Source organism: Barbatula barbatula, assembly GCF_947034865.1.
Source record: "Barbatula barbatula genome assembly, chromosome: 7".
NCBI lineage: Eukaryota > Metazoa > Chordata > Actinopteri > Cypriniformes > Nemacheilidae > Barbatula > Barbatula barbatula.
The window spans coordinates 24,810,844-24,827,684 of NC_136770.1; the positions used below are offsets into that span (position 1 = coordinate 24,810,844).

Here is a 16,841-nt window from a genome sequence, read left to right on the forward strand (position 1 = left end):
TTTGCCATTTCACTTTCATACCAGAACTATTGTCTTCAAATCATTTCCCAATTAAAACGTAGTTTTAGAAACTAAGACGGCTGCCATTGTCTGTTAGAAAGGCTGTTAGTGATGAAATTCAACGTCTTATTGACTTTGAGGTCATTGAAAGAGTGGATGCATCTCAGTGGATTTCTCCAATTGTAGTTCCTATGATTTAATGGAAACAGCTGATCGCTCTTATTGGTATTTGTTATTAAAAATAATTTATTTTCCATTCATTTATTTTGGCACGAGGGAATTAAGTCTTTGAATGGCTTGATCAGTCAGAGAGCTTCAGGCTTTAGGACCCGGATGGGGAGTGACTCTCCGACACCGGTTGATGCTCCGCCGTCTTCTCGTTCAATGCTTATATCAGAACAATAAAGAAACGTCTCGAGCGGAGACGTTCACGTTTTCTCTTGAGCTTTAACACTCATCTCCACGCTGCTCTAAGCGTATTTCTAGATTAACGTGCGCACCGGTGCGTCGCGCGCATCCACATCACCGGTGAATTCCTCCGCTAAACGAGACCGAACGCGCGTTCATTCATTCCCCGTCTGTCCGCGTCAGGCCACCGGCGACAACATGAGCCAGAGGTTTACTGTGACCGCCGGTGACATCCAGGGGGAAGTGAACCAGCTGTTCGAAGGGGATGAACCGACACCGGGCGCATCCGCGCAAACACCGAGCGCAGACGGTAAAGGTAAACCTGCAGCGTTATGATGTTTTGACACCTGTGAAAGAGGAAAGTCACTCAACTGATGCGAAGGTGTGACTGGAATATGAATATCACATTAGTGAGCAATCTGATAATAATGCGCGATCAATTCACCACTTTACTATTTTTATATTAGATGAGTTATACATTGAGATTATGCTTTCTAACGTTTTTATGAAATGCATTCATAAAAATATGTATTCATAGCTAATATATTACATAGACCATGTTAATTTAGTGTAATTACTGTCTTTAATTAACTGTCAGTTAAACTGGATGGTGATCAGATTATATCTTATTTGACATGTTTGATTATTTGTAATAGGGAATAGATGTTATCATGTTTTTATTGTGTTAGTTTGCTGCATTTGCTTAGTTATTATGGCTTAAATCACAACAAACCAACTGCAGTTTGATTTTTATTCATTGGAATGCACAACAAAAAAAAAGATGATTTAAAAAAAATAAAGTTATCTCATTTGGGAAATAAACTCTTATATATGTATATAGCATATGACCAGTTTTATTCTTGTCTAGCAAGGGCAAATCGATAAAGATCATATAGACTGCATTTATTATATTAATGTTGCATTAAAAATTAATGTTACATGAAATGAAAGTCACATTATTCTACACATTGACTACCTTTGATTATATTAATATTAAATGTATATGGAAAAGTCCACTGGAGGGGTTGGTTTATTTATTTAGCCTATACCGTATGAACATTTGCTTGCATTAGGTCTACAGTGTAGTGTACTTCTTGATCAATATTTTTATTGACAAATGTGTGAATTATTGACATTGACCATGTTACTCGACATGTGTAAACATATTAATCCTTTAAAAAAATAACAATGTCTAGTCCAACATTAGAGATGTCTTTATCAGCTCTCTGCAACAGCAGATCTGACCTCGGTGTAGCAAAGACATCATTTTTGTGTCCTAACAACACCAAAATGTTCATGCTTTTTATTTTAAATGGTCAGGGTGTCTCGCTCTTTCTGTTAGTTCTAAGTGGACGGCGTTGTCTTCACAAAATGGCATTTCTGAGAGTCTATTATATTTGATGAAACCTTTGCATATTTAAAAAGGCAGGCTGTATTGTAGGGACACGGTTCTGTATGACGTACATCAGGCCTATTAGTCAGTTTTATTCAGCAGCAGTGATTATGCACTTGATGTTTTCTCCTACAATGCTTTAACAATTATGCGTTCGTTTACAGTTTAATAATTGCTTTTAAAAGGAAACGGGACTTGAGCCATTGCTTTAGTTCTGCTGAACACTTCACATCGGTGGGTTTTAATTGAAGAAACACATCTGTTGTATTGTTGATTTTTGTGGTATCTGTTTTTGGGAACAAACATTTATGGTGTTTATAGTCATAAGATATAAAACACTTGGGTTTTTATATAGTTAAAAAACCGATAAATATAAACACTGCAAGATATCTGCATTTTTAAGTGGGCTCTGCTTTTAGTTCCTTCCTAAATTTAGAAGCCTGCTCTCATGGCAATTCATAAATATTTTACGAAGTGATATGATTTTGTATGTGCATCGAAAATGACAAAATAATAACAAAAACTGCAAACTGATGCAAAAGCAAGACATTAGTCATAATGCTTTCCTTTTGTGCAAAACATCAGCATCTGGAACGTCACTTTACATTCATCACCATCACACTTCCATGCACAGTGTCTTTTTGCCGAATCCTTTGTCCAGGTCTATCGTGTATTGGGAGCGAATGATGTTCGATGACAAAAAATGTCGGTGTCGGAATTCCATCCGTCTTTTGAGTTTTCCGCCTCCATTAAAGTGGACTTTGCACAGGATGCGCACCTGTAGTCGGCTAGAGATGCTACAGCCATGGAGTCTGTGGTTCAAGTCACCACGACGTTTCTATGACAACAGCAGCTTCTTTGTGTTCTGATTGGTAGCACAGAGGGAGTGCTGTGAGTTGATAGTAGTAAAATCAAAATGACTGCTCTTACCGTCTCAAATAATGGTGTAATGCCGATTATGTTTTTTATGTGTCCATTTACCTGCTCCTGCAGTGCACAGGTGTACATGTGTACAAGTATAATGTAGTCAAGTATTGATTTTTGTAGTCTGTCCATGTACGTGAATGTCACCAGTATCATCTGATGTCTCATGGGTGTTCGGTGAGAAGCTGTTTTTCACACTAATGCTGTGGTTGCTTATGTCGATCTGAGGAGATGGTGAGACTACTCGGGTACAGAGATTAGATGACCTTTTCATCTGATCTTGAAGATTTGTACACAGTCTGGAAGATCTATTCGTGGGCTACACGCGGTATGCAGCTAATCGTATGATTACTAGAATCTGGATACGCTGTCTGATATTCGTCTGTTTCCTCTCGCAGAAGCACAATTTCAAATGGTAGACATGTTTTGTAAAGACAGCCTAGAAGCTTAGCAGTTAACAACAGGAAAGAGCTGTAACTACATCTTTCTCCTGAATTCCTGAAGCAAGTTTGAGTGGCGCTTGAGCATGAGTGGTTGCCATAGCGTTGATGTGTGGTTGCTAGGGTGTTGCTAGGTCATCCACAAATAAGAAAAACAATAGTTTATTTAACTTACACCAACAAAATCTTTGAAAGTTCATTTTGAAAATCTTTAGTAAAGAACGCCACGACGAATACACATAAGCCATTGCGTTTGAATATTTTGTTGCTTGCTGAAATAATAAGAACTGATGGAGCGTTTAAATAGATGTTAATGAGGGGTCAGGAAGGTTTGAACCTATTTTATATTATTATTGATCTTGTTTTGTTGTCAATAAGGGTTTTCTGTGAAGTCGCATTCATTTGTTTGGTGGTGCAGAATCAAGTTTATTCAATGATTGACGTAGAATCAGTCATGATTCTGTATAAAGGACGAGCCCATACCGACAGTCACGGAAAAATCCATCAAAAGCCTTGGACTGTGGTACACCGCAGACCATAAAGACACCCAACAGGTGGAGCAACCTCACCAGCAAATCTGCATGTCTGGTGTGGACAGGATCCACCCTGTCACCTAAATGCAGCTCCAGCAAACCTCAAACATATTCTTGTGTGTTTTAAGAGCTTGACACAGGGGAGATACACATGGCGCCACAATCAATTACTAAAGTGCTTGGCTGCAGCAGTAGCGACCAAGAGAGTGGCAGCAAATGCCATCCCCCTCAAAACGCCCAGGCTAACTTGATAAAAAGGCAACCCTTTATTCGGGAGTGGCCAAGCCCTTATCCCCAGATTCAGGTCTGCTGAGTATAGCCGGAGATTGGGAAATGCAAATTGATTTAAAACACAGGCTTTCTTTCCCCTTGGAAATCGCAGCGACCAACCTGCGGCCGGACATGTTTCTGTGATCCAGCTCCAGTAGCACAGTCCACATAACGAAGCATTTGAAATAAATAATCTCCGGTATGTCAACTTGGCAGCGGACGCTTGAGACCGGGGATGGCCAGCGAAAGTGTTCCCAGTGAAGGTGGGCTTCGGAGGCTTTGTTTCCAATTCCAATACAAGGCTGCTTATGAAAGTGGGGATCAGAGGACAGACCCAACGGACGTTAGTCAAAGAACTGTTGCTGAGGGAAGCAGTAGTAATGTTACACCATACGGAACCGGGGGCACTGAGCATCTTCAGTGGAGCAGCCACTGAAAGGCACGATCTCCATTCGATTTCAAGCGTGTGCTTTGAACAGTCAACTGAAGAAGAGAGTACAAATGCATCCAATTAAAGATAGATATTAAGAAATCTGTTAATTTTCACATTTTGCTGTAAAGTTTAAAGGCAACAGGTTCCCATGGAAACTCCCAGTAAAGTCAGCTAATTCAGATTTGAAGTGTAATTGAAGTAGTTGTGATGATATTTTATTTATTCCTTGCATATTCATATGTATTTTGGTCTGCTGCTATGTTGTTTCTATGGTGTCAGAATAATTCATCTTCTTTGATATTCTGGTGTCTAAATATCTGTTGATTGCTCCTTCAGTATATCTAAGAGGTTGCATCCTTTGTTACCAGAATAATAACATAATCTGTCCTCAACACACCACATGATTCTTTAATTATTTGCGCCTGTGACACAAACAGTGTGGAAATAATTGAACAAACTCTTGATTTTAAGTGTGAGGCCTAAACCAGCATGTGTTGTCTGATGCTTTCAACAGAAATATATCAGTGAGAGTGACACATTCAGTCTTTTGTCATTCTGTTGTTGCTATAATTAGTAACTCATAGTCTTCACGAGTCAGAGACGGTGCCATAAGATGTTTTTAAACACATCATAAATAGCTCAGAACATGTTTGTCTCGGTGACCGTATCCTCCATCACAGACGTGTAGGCGTGGGAGTTTTGGCTACATGGGCGGCATTCGCTGTCTACTGTAAACCATCATGATGGAGATATCGACGTCGTCATGCACGCTTCATGATCAGGTTTTTGTAAAGCTGTCTGGCTTGAATTGTCTGGCATGAGAAGTTGTGGCCCTTTTTTGGCCATGTGAAGTTTGCCACTGTCACTTTTGAAAGGCATTTACTCTTGAATTATAAAACCTAACTGACTCTAAACAGCATTGGATGAGAAGAAAACTGGAAGGAATTTGACTTGGTTGTCTATTGTATTAATTAAAACTGTGTCTTTTGAGTGCACAAAGCATCCAACATTCATACTATATTTCACAATTTTTACTATGAAACATACATTTATGACCAGCTATTATCCATGTCATTAATGTAAAGGCACTTTTAATAATTACATTTATGCATTTACTGTCACTCTGAGTACTGTATGAACAGCACCACACTGGTTACTGTTTGTAGTTTATCTTGTTCTTGGCAACAAGGGCCTTATTTTTGTCTGCTAAAACAATATTCAATGTACAGAACACTGCAAATTTCCCACTGCAATTATCGAAGCATCCACAAAGAAAGATTCACTTGAAAAGCCAAAGCATTTGTCTGGCTTTCAGATACATTTTTGAGTTCTTTCTATTTGTGAAATAACCTTGTTTTTCCTTTTGAACTAGATTTTTAAAAGGAAGATTATATTTATATTTACCCCATTGGAAAACAACTTTTGTTATATTTCTGTGAAAGCAAGACATAAAATCTTGAATCATTTAGCTTCTTAAGTACAGTAAATATATCTTGATTTAAGGATGTTTCGATAATTGTATTGGAAAACTAGACAGACATTTTATTTTCAGCAAGAACATTCTGTAGTCGAATCAGTACAGATGTTTTTAAAAATGCTGTTTCTCAACTCATGGTTGGGAAAATATGGACTAACCCAACCGCTTGTTTAAATAAACCCAAAAAAGTCAATATATTTTACCCAACCATATGTTGAAACATCCCAACTCTCTTTTTTTTCATTTACTAACCTCTGGGCTGTTGTTTGACTCGAAGAATCTGTTCCTTGCACATGGCATATGAGTTTGGAAAGCCATGACGATGAATGAATAATGACAGAAATATTTATCTTCTGCCGAACCATTCTTTATTTTTTCCTATAACACAGTGTAGTTGTTAAATGTGATAAATGCAGGCAGGCGGAACTCATTGTCTTTATGGATGTTGTGTTTGTCTCCATTGTTGTCGTTGGCTGCTCATACTGGTGTTATTTGCATATGGATTCAGTCGATTGCAGTCCAAAAACGACTGAGGCCATTAGCCTTTTGGGATATGCAAATGATTTTCCTCTCAATGAGCTTCACAATGACATGTCAAGCTATTTGTTTCCAATGAAGCGGTTGCTGGTGAGATAGATATGGAGGGGCTTCTCTGTCTGTGTTCTCATAATGCTGGTCTGGTGGCACAGGTTTCGTGTCTATTAGTCTGTTGTTTGTCAGTCTGAGAAACAATCAACCTTGGGGTCCCACCGGCCCACCTCAGGTAATAATGTGTTGATCGTGAGCCCAATGGCTCTCTTGAGCTTTACAGATGGCCAAAATCAGTACATTATAGCATTAACTTCATGGTTTTCTCTCTATAAGAATTTTTTTATTTTTTATTTATTGCGATTAAATTTTTGGGGCTCGTGTTATTAAGTAACTAAATTACGTCATTAAATCACAGCATTTTCTCACAAACATTATTTAATCATGCCTTGACATGATGGTAGTTTATCAACATCAGAATGGTCGAGGTTACATATTATTTTTATTCTGAAATTCAATATGTTATTGTCAAATTTACCTATTGGGAAATATGACCAAAAATAAACAATAAATTTAACAATGATGTATCTGCACCAACTTTTTCTTTCTTTTTTAATGATGTGATTAATCTTATTTTTCCAAAAAATAGCTTTTCACTGCTAAATGAAGCACATTGGCCCCTCCATGTCACATTACTATTACTGAAATGAATATAATAATAAGGTTTGTAAAATTAGTTTACACTTGTTGTCATTCTAAAGTTTCTTTCTTCTGCAGAACACAAAAGATCTTTTGAAGAATGTTGATGTCGAACAACACTGAACCCATTGATTTCCAATTATATGAACACAAAACATTTCTTTAAATATCTTCTTTTGTGTTCCACTCACGAGCGATAATAAATGACAGAAATGTCATTTTTTGGATGCCGTTTACCTGAACCTCTAACAAAGGTTTATTTTGGGATCAAATGTGTAATACTGTAGTTTACTATTCATGAGTAATGTGTTGATCTTCATTTCTCAGAACTGTAGAGGGCATCTGTGTTCTGTAGAAATATCAGTTGGATGTCTGTGAAGCGTGATACAGCCCTTCTCAAGCTATCAGGGGTAGAAGTAAACACGGGGTGGGGGTCGTCGTTGTTGAGATGAGTGCCAGCATCATCATGCAAAGCTTTCACAGCCCTGTTACATAACACAGCGTCTGCACAGAAACAGCGGTGTGAATCTTCAGAGAAACAGAGATGTGATGTTACATCAAAGAAAAGGGGCTTACATTTTTCCCTTTCTCACTTAAGTGATATGATTTATATCCTCGATCTTGCCGTATTGTTGCACGCCCCAAATAACAGCAGCGAGGAATTTTCCAGCGATCTTGCTGCTATGAGACGCCGCCTTATAGAAACAATGATGTGTGGTTTGAAAGATCGATTCTGACAGTTCCTTAATATCAACATAGATTTAATCATAATGACTTACTCGAGGCTGTAATATTTTGTGTTGGGATGTATTGACGTAAATGAGAGCAGTGCGAGGAAAATGGAGACGCTGTGGCACGCTCTGACTGTCCTCACAAAGGCGTTAAATAAATGATTCCTCTGTTGTGGCTATTCTGGTTTGAAATGCATTTTAGCAGGCTTAATAACCGCAAATGCTTAGACCGAGACTTTAGACGCTTCATATCAAAGACGAGATCATGGAAATTAGTTTGCTGTGTTAAATATCTTTGGAACAAATACAAGGAGAGACACTGTTTTAGAGCTCCTCCAAATGCAGATTTCACGCTAGAGGGATTTTGATTCTCCGTGCCGGCAGCGCCCGGCGAGAGAACCTGTCGTATCACTATATAAGATGAGGAGTTGCCTGTGGTTTCATCATGGCCTCATGGGCAGAAGACAAACCCCACAGGCAGCGCTTGAATTACACGGCAGCGCAACCTCCTAGTTACCCATAATTCTCATTACGGCCAGAGGTTGACCTCCACATGACGTCAGACTGAGCTGAATGATTTAACAAAAATATTGGAAATGACGGCACATCATGGGCCATTTTTATGCATGGATGAAAACCAATGCTGGGTACCATAGTTACCCTGGAAAGGAAAAATATATATTTTACAAAAACAATTGGTACATATTTACACTAAGTTGTATTGAGTAATGTTATGATTTTACCTCGTTTTCTCACTGCTGTCTATGATGGAGAATGTGAAGGAGACTGGCCTTCCGTTGAAGGAGATATAAAAGTTGCCCATGTCATAACATAACAGGCTATTAAACAGCGACTGTGAGTAGATAATGAGACATAGATGAGTCATACCACACACACACTTCAGCATACACAAATTCAAACAAACATAAGATGACTCTGAAAATGTCACAGTCAGATTCAGATAGCTTTGTTGGCCTCTTAAATATACACGTTTTCTCTTAAGTCAAGTTTATTTATAAAGCGCTTTTTCAATGTGGCATTTTGTTTCAAAGCAGCTTTACAAATCGAATGAATGCAGAGAAGGGTAACCTCTGTGTAAACAGTACACACAGAGAGGACCATAATAAAACTAATGTTAATGGAATTCGCAGAAGATAATCTAATATCTACTATCAACAGTCCCCCAACGAACAAGCCAACACGACAACGGTGCCAAGGCACCAAAACTCCAATGATGAATAAATTGGGAAAACAAACTCAGCCGGGAGTGCCAGTTCTCTTGGGTAATTCACTCACTCTCTCTGTGTCTCTGTGTCTTTATAAAGGGTACCTTAATGCAAAGTGTTACCAAATGCTGTGTTGTTTTAAACCCATGGTTGGGTCAAAAAGAAAAGGTGGACATTTGACCCAACCATGGGTATAAACAAAACAGAGATAAAATGCAGAGATATATTTCCTTCTTTCCCGCCCTCGCTCTATCTCATGCTGTATTATAGACTTGTTGCTGTGTAATCTCACCCCTCCATCAATTCCCATAGAGTCTTCAGAAGCGCAGGTCAGTGACCCGCCAGCCCACCGGTCTCGGCTTAACCTTTTATTAAGACTTATCTGAGTCCCTATAGAGCAACCAGCTTTACCCATCACACACACACATATAATCATCTCTAATAATCATTAGCATTACTAACGTGACAATATGTAACAGCTGTGCAAAGTCAAAAAGGTGAACCCTGTTTTTATTCTTACACAAAAGCAGCCTAAGAGCTCGTGACCTCTAGCTGTCCTAGTCACGCTGATGACACGCTTATTTTTTTATCAACATTATTAGCCTGAGACCAGTGTTTTAAGGATAAAGAACGAGTGTGGAAATACAGATCCAGCCCTGGTGCGATGGACGGGCTTTGTCTCTGGGTTTGTTGGCCGTGGGATCATTCATCACAAAGTTTAAGAAAGAGCTCAATTTAGCGTTTTGAGGTTGTGCAATGTTCGCAACTGTTAACATTTAAAGGTCACGTTAACGTTAATAACTTTCTTTAGTTTTAATTGAGATATTTTTGGATTGTGACATTTTCATGATAATTAAGAACAGTTATGTCTTCACCATAACATGTCCGGACGTGAAGACTCGGTGAGTATCACATCAGAAGTGTGTGTTGTCGTGATGCGCTGTAGGTCTGTGCTTATCTACTTCAGACGGTGCAGGGTCATCTCTATCTCCATTTACACTCACACATGGAGCTCTCGAGGTCTTCACAGTCTCTATTTACTATGACAGAAACACTGACTCTATATGTTTGGACAGACACGTGACAAATAATAACTGTTTGAACTCTAACAAATAAAGGTTACAAAAGGTTGGCTGTAGGGTTCTATAAAGAACCCTTAACATCCACATAACCTTTCTGTTGCACAAGAGGTTATTTTGAGGCGCAAACGGTTCCACAGATTATAAAAAGAGAAGAAATGATCGTTTTTAATGTGGTTCTTTGAGGAAATCAGATCACTGAAACTTCCAGTTTGTGTTTGGTCATAATATAACCATTTTTATATTAAATTGATATTACTATTAATTTATATGAATATTTTATTGTATATTAATTGTATTAAATTAAATTAAAACAACAGTTATTGATTCTCTGCGGGGTCTACCAGAAGTTAAGTTTGGGCCACAGAACATTTTTTTGTTGTTGCTACTGAAACCATCGACGTCATCTTTATGAGTGCATGTGGACTGAATGAAAAGTCTTTGGGAACAGTCTTTGGTTTGTACAATAAGTGTAAAATAGGTTTATCTCCAGTGTTTCTGTGGTTGGGATTTGCACCGAACACAATTTGTATGTAAAATTCTCAGTAATGGCATGGAAATGTATGGAATCTCCTGCAGGGCAAACAGTGTTTCCTGTAGTTAATGGTTTCTCATAGGTGCTGATTGATCCCTTTAATGAAAAAAAGTGTAGATTTTGAAATATAATGGTTATGATTATGAAATAATGGATGCAAATGAGCGCTTAGACGCCCCCGGCCCTCCTTTAGTTCAGAGTACAAAGACTAGATGTACGGCGCAAGACATGCGTGGATAATTTCCTTTACTCTCTCTAGTTCTCGTCTATCCTTGTTTTTTTTGCATCAGTCAGCGATGTCCGGTTGAACGGTTTGGGAACAAAGCGGCGACGTCAAGCCTCTATAGCCAGTAAAGATTTACATATCAAACAGTATTTAAGAGCTAAGCGCTTAGAACAAATGCAAGGCACCCGCTTCAATTTCAGTTTCACATTTACATACGAGTCTCAGATTTATTGCTTTCCTCTGTGCTGTTTATAGAAAGAAAGTCCTCCATATTAACAGACTTCAATCATCATGAGAACATGCCCGTGTAAAAATGCATCACTCTCTGCTTTTCAGGACAATGTGACTTGAGCGTGTAGATGGAGATTTGATGCGTTGGTAGATTTTGCGTTCTCACATGTTTTGATGTTTGTCTTGGTGTTGTGAAGACCGTTTATGATCAAATCTGCCTCTGCGTGCATAGAAACAGAAGCGTAGAGACCTTGCTATTGAATTACAGCCAGTTGTAACATTTACGGGAGGTATCATGGGAGGAGATTTTTATGTCTTCAAATACCTCGTAATGTTTCAGGGCCAAATGATGCTCCTCTGGTGTTTTATGGTCACACGAATTCTGTAACACAGATAGGACACAAGTTCAGACTCCGAATTCAGATCGCACAAGCCAGATTTCAAGCTCTCAAATAGCTATAGAGGTTAATGTCCAGCTAGCTGATGAATTCTGTATTATTGTGTCATTACTTTAACAGTTGCGTTAATGAAATGTATTAGTTTGTTGAAGAATCAGGGGTTCTTGCTAAAGCAGACATCACTATAAGTCTGTGTGTTGATAACTAAAAAAACATTTACAACTACTATTAATTATTACATGAAGCAAAATGTGCTTGAACATTTCTCATGCATGCTTCATCAAATTCATTTATATAAGTGTACATATTTTTGTTAGGGAATCGCTCCGTAAAGCTGAAAATTTTTATTTTTACATAGTGTAATGTTCAACATTATAAAAACATTAAGAAAAAAAGATCATTCATAACTTATCATTCAGCAACGTTAGCTAAACGTTTACGAACATATTCATTAGCTGAGATTCACATTCATTAGATCAGTTAAGGTGGATTGTTCTTCTGCGTCAGACTTACGCTATAGGCTTTTTTTTATACTTGTGCGTCATTGTTCGCGTCGACAGGCAGGTGTCAGTGTCCAAGAAGCAGTTGTGTACGCTGTTTGAGAAATATTTGGCAGTGATAGCAGCAAGTGAACCGTCACTTTCGCAGTTGTTAAATACACAAAAACTACTAATTTAGATAATTCATTTGGATATGCGTATGAATAAACCCGACGCTATCGTAAAGGTTTTTCTACCTGAAGGGAGGGGGGGTTCAAGCAGACCAATCACAGCACGTGCGGTCCATGTCGCATAAACAAATATTTACATTTTTGTAGAGGGGCGTGTCACGCCACGCTGTAGGTTTGATGCTGAAGTACAAATCGCACATTGATGTCTTGCTGTACACACTTAACAACTAGTTAGATTTACTTTATTTGTATAAAAACTTGTGTAAGTAATTCTTACTTAAGTAAATTTGATGAGAGAAACTGTGTGCAAAATTTTTGCAAATAAAATTAAAAACAAGTAAATCCTACTAGTTTTGTTCAGACGAGGATTTCCCAACACGTGAAAAAGGATTCTGCTATTTGTCCGCTCAAAGACAGAATTCATTTATCGGAGGAAGGCAATGCCTCTTCACTAACGCATAATCCTGGCTATTTCAGTGCACCATCCCACGCAGGAGAAATCCAAGGCATTCTCTTGCGTTCAGTATTCCATGCACACATTATGTAACACTCTCTGCGGGGGGGGATGAGGAGAGGATGAGCCTCGTCCCGTCGCACGTGGACCGTCATCACAGGGCTCGCCGCCTCAGTGAGTCAGTGACGCTGGTTACGGGAGCGTTTGCTCTTAAGATAAGAAGCTCCTCCCCGTGGAGCTGAGGCCATCTCTCTGAACGCCGAGGTGTCAGAATATGTATGATTTACACCTCCTGTCTGAGCTCAGAGGATGATATTTATTTAAATCAGGGTTGTAGGAGGAAAGGTGCAATTGTAGGAGTCAAAATCCTGTCGTGTTTCTTCCCTCTGCGTGTGCTGTGTTCATGCATGAGTGAGCGTTCATTATTTTGAACTAATGAGAGACGTGCGTGTGCTCTTTAGGAGCTCAAGTGACTCGGTGGAGTGCTCGCTAATGCTGGGGCCACACCAAAAGAGTTTCTCCCGTCTCTCTTCTCGCAATTTCTCTCGAGACTTCAGAATGAATTATTTATTATTGCACTGTAAGCTATGTTTATTATATTTGTGTTCAATATAAATAAATGTGTACATATAATCTTTTGTGTAATTTTAAATATATTATTCATGGTTGAATATTTGAGATTTGTGATCGGAGCGGCGCCGATGTTTTTCCAATCAGGTTCATTCACTCTTAACACACATCACACCACAGGGAAATCTGATAAAATAATGTTTAGAGCCGTTTAAGATGATCTGGACTTTACCTAGGACTGTCGGAAGTATTAGATTTCTTCTCAAATGCTTCAGGAGAAATAACAATAAACGCAAAATTGTCCACCAAAAGCATGAATGTATATGTAAAGATGTCATCATTTTGTCTTAGAAGAACTGTTGAGTTCATATTGAGATCTGACCGTCTTATTTGGGCACACTGGGAGATCTTGAGATCTCTTTTGAAATCCTTGGGGAGACGCATGTGAGAGTGCTGTTTTTATTTCTCAAGAGGAACATATGAGAAGCAGGAGACTGAGATGTGCAAAGTCCTTCATCGAGTAAGAACTTGCCTTATGTCATTTCTCTTTTTCATCTCTTCTTCTCAAACTTTTCCATTTCCTGCATGGCAGGGGACGTCTGGCTCTGTGGAGGAACTTTTGCAGCACAGTTGTGATTTTAATTGAAATTGATTTTGTCTGTGACAAGTCAAAGCAGTGAGAATAAATAGCTCAGTGGCTGAGATGAGACATGTAGAGCCCCAGATTTCTAATAGAGGCTGGTGTCTGGAGTCAAATTGAAAACGGGCTGTGATATCCTACAGGGACAGCGGTGAAGATTGGACCGCTCGCTCTAACCAACGTGTCAAACACATAATCTTCAACCTAAAGAAGTTTCCCTCTTTGCTCATATTGACCGCCAGAACTTGGTCGTCTTGTATGCAAAAACACAGATTTAAAGATATATGATATAAATATATTGAATATCTTTGGAAGATCCTTTAAAGAAAATAATTTGATATATTTTCAGAGATTTTATTCAGAGAAACTCGTATTGATCAGATGTTTCTCATTCACAGCTCAGGAGATCTGATGGAGTTCTCAGTTGTGTTTCGTATCAACTTGTGTAAAATGAATGTAGATATAAAATAATCGAGATTTGAGATAATTTGATGAGAAACGTTTGAGTTCATATTAAGATCTTCAATAATATTGACTTTAGATTGCGGATTGGACAAATCTGAGCTCAGTTTGACACATTGTTGATGTCTCTCTTGATTCTTAGAGGAGAAATATCTGAGACGTGCATGAGACCCGAGCAAACATTTCCATTTGCTCTCCATTTAATCTCATTGATGTCTAGGAGAAATAATTGAGATATTAAAGAGATCTCATCTGTGATTTTTTTTTCAGTCGTGTTTGGTTATATTGAATACTGGGTTTGTCGTTTCTATAATGGCCTTTTAGTAATCATTGTGGTTTCATTTGTTCAAAAGAAAAAACATCGGCCTTTAAACCTTTATTTGGCTCTATCATCTAGGTCTAGTTAGTTTTATCCCCTCTCTCACACACACACACACAATGTTCAAGCTATATTTCCTGTTATTTTCCTGTAATCTCTCACTCATTTTTTTTCACACAGACATGTGTGGGCATGTATTGCACATTTCCATTTTTGGGTTGAGGATGTAGCTCTTGTCTCTAGGTGTGTGGGAAGTCTCTATCTCTGTCTCTTTCAGAGAGAGGAAATGGCAAATATCCGCGATCGGTGGATGAAATGGTTCTTCAGCAGGACCAGCGTCAATATGTCATTTGGAATTGAATAGCCGGCAGTGGGTTTACCTGTTAGCGCTCACCTCTAATTGAATTTGGCTTGGACAACTGAAGCAACAGCTGCCATTTATTGAGTTGCTTGTGTAGGTGAATGTGTTGATCACATTTTCAGAGCATTCGAGGAACTACGTTTCCTAAAGTCTCTCTCGTGTTCACACTACCAATGTTCTTTTTGGGTATTGCGAGGACTCAGTTTCCATTAAAGGGAGACTCCACCTCAAAAAAGATTGACCTGTATACATTTCTTTATTCTGTTGAACACAAAGATAGGTATTTGGAAGAATGTTTGCAACTGACATTTCTGGGACATCGTTGACTACCATAGTAGTTGCGTTCTGTTGAACACAAAATTAAATAATTTAAGAATTTAGGAAAGCAAAAAGTTCAAGTGCACCTTTGACTATCAAATTATTTTATACTATAGTAGTCAATGATGTCCCAGAAATGTCTTGCTAACAGTTTTCCAAGATATCTTTCTTCGTGTTCAACAGAACAAATAAATGTATACAGGTTTGGAACAACTCGAGGGCGAGTAATTCATTAGAGAATTGAAATGTTTGGGTGCAGTATCCCTTTACGTTGGTTTCTTGAAAACCCTTTGAGGATTTTAGAAAGTTCTCAAGGCTTTATTGACTTGGGCCAGCAAGCAAAGACCCATCCATCAAGAACAAGCACACAGAAATGTTCTGGTTCCAAGCATTTTGTAAAAATGTCTTTGTATGGGTGTCTGTTTTAGCTTAAGGTTTGAGGCTGAACGCAAACAGAGGGGCGCACGGGCATCATTTAACTCTCTCCATCTCATTAAAGAAACTTGTTTCCTCATAGGGCACATTACCATAATCCTTCCCACACAGCATTTATGTAGACACATTAAAAACACGATCATAACTTCTGCTGTTCTTTGCCGGAGAACACGAGATGGCATTGTAAAAGCAAACGTGAAATCCTAACCTTGCAGAAAGTGTAGTAACTATTGTTTTTTTGCTAAGATTGATAACCATTTGCATATCACGGTTTTACTACAAGTGCCATGTTCAAACCATCATTACTGTAGCAAAACTATAATTATGTTTCATGTTTTTATGTCTGCGTCACAATCTTCCATTCAGGACTTTTCCATTCAAAGGCTCAAGCGTTGTCTCGTCCATTGACTGGACGTCGGGGTGATGTAAGCACTTCTCTTCACAGTCTTGTTTTGTAATCGTGTTTGGTCAATTTGTCTGCCTGTGAAATACCATTTCGCCTCTTTTGTGTCCTTTCATACTAGCTTACATCTGTCGGAAGTTATCTCTGAGAAAGATTTCAAGAAACCGCAGCTACACGTGCAATTCAAATGCCTTACATTTTTATTTACAGCGTCATTGAGCGTCTGAATTATCAGACAGTTTCGTGAAATGAGAGCAATACTGCATGCATAAACCATCTTTCTGCATTTAGCTTTGAACACTTCAGAAGATTGTGTTTGTCTGCATAGAAATAATGTGTGTTTGTAAATTGTTAATGGAGGTTTATTATGCGCTGGGTACTTACTGTACACAGTAAAATCGGCAGTGTTAAAAATGTCAAATTAAGACTCGCAGTGTATATATGATCCACAATCTCAAAATGTGGATTATATATACACTGAGTGTGGATTATACTGTATATACACTGTGAGTGTTAATTTCACCTTTTTTAACACTGGCGATTTTGCTGTGTACGTATGACTCCATTGAGTTGATTTCTGTTTTCTTATCTTCAGAGCACTTGGTGATGAGGTGACGAAACAGGTCACACTTCTCATGGAGTACTGGGGTATGTTTTTTTGTAGAGAAGGGTGCGTCT

General features: G+C 38.5%; 1 protein-coding gene across 1 annotated transcript in view; it reads left to right on the forward strand.

Annotated features, from left to right (window-relative positions):
• Nucleotides 1–606: 606 nt before the first annotated feature.
• Nucleotides 607–16,841, forward strand: part of slc12a5a (solute carrier family 12 member 5a) — a gene marked incomplete at both ends in the record, with an annotated part of 84,405 nt that continues 68,170 nt past the window's right edge. Inside the window, one exon of the mRNA XM_079461066.1 lies at nt 607–724. Within this exon, the coding sequence (XP_079317192.1) occupies nt 607–724 (118 nt within the window). The remainder of the gene's footprint in view (nt 725–16,841) is intronic.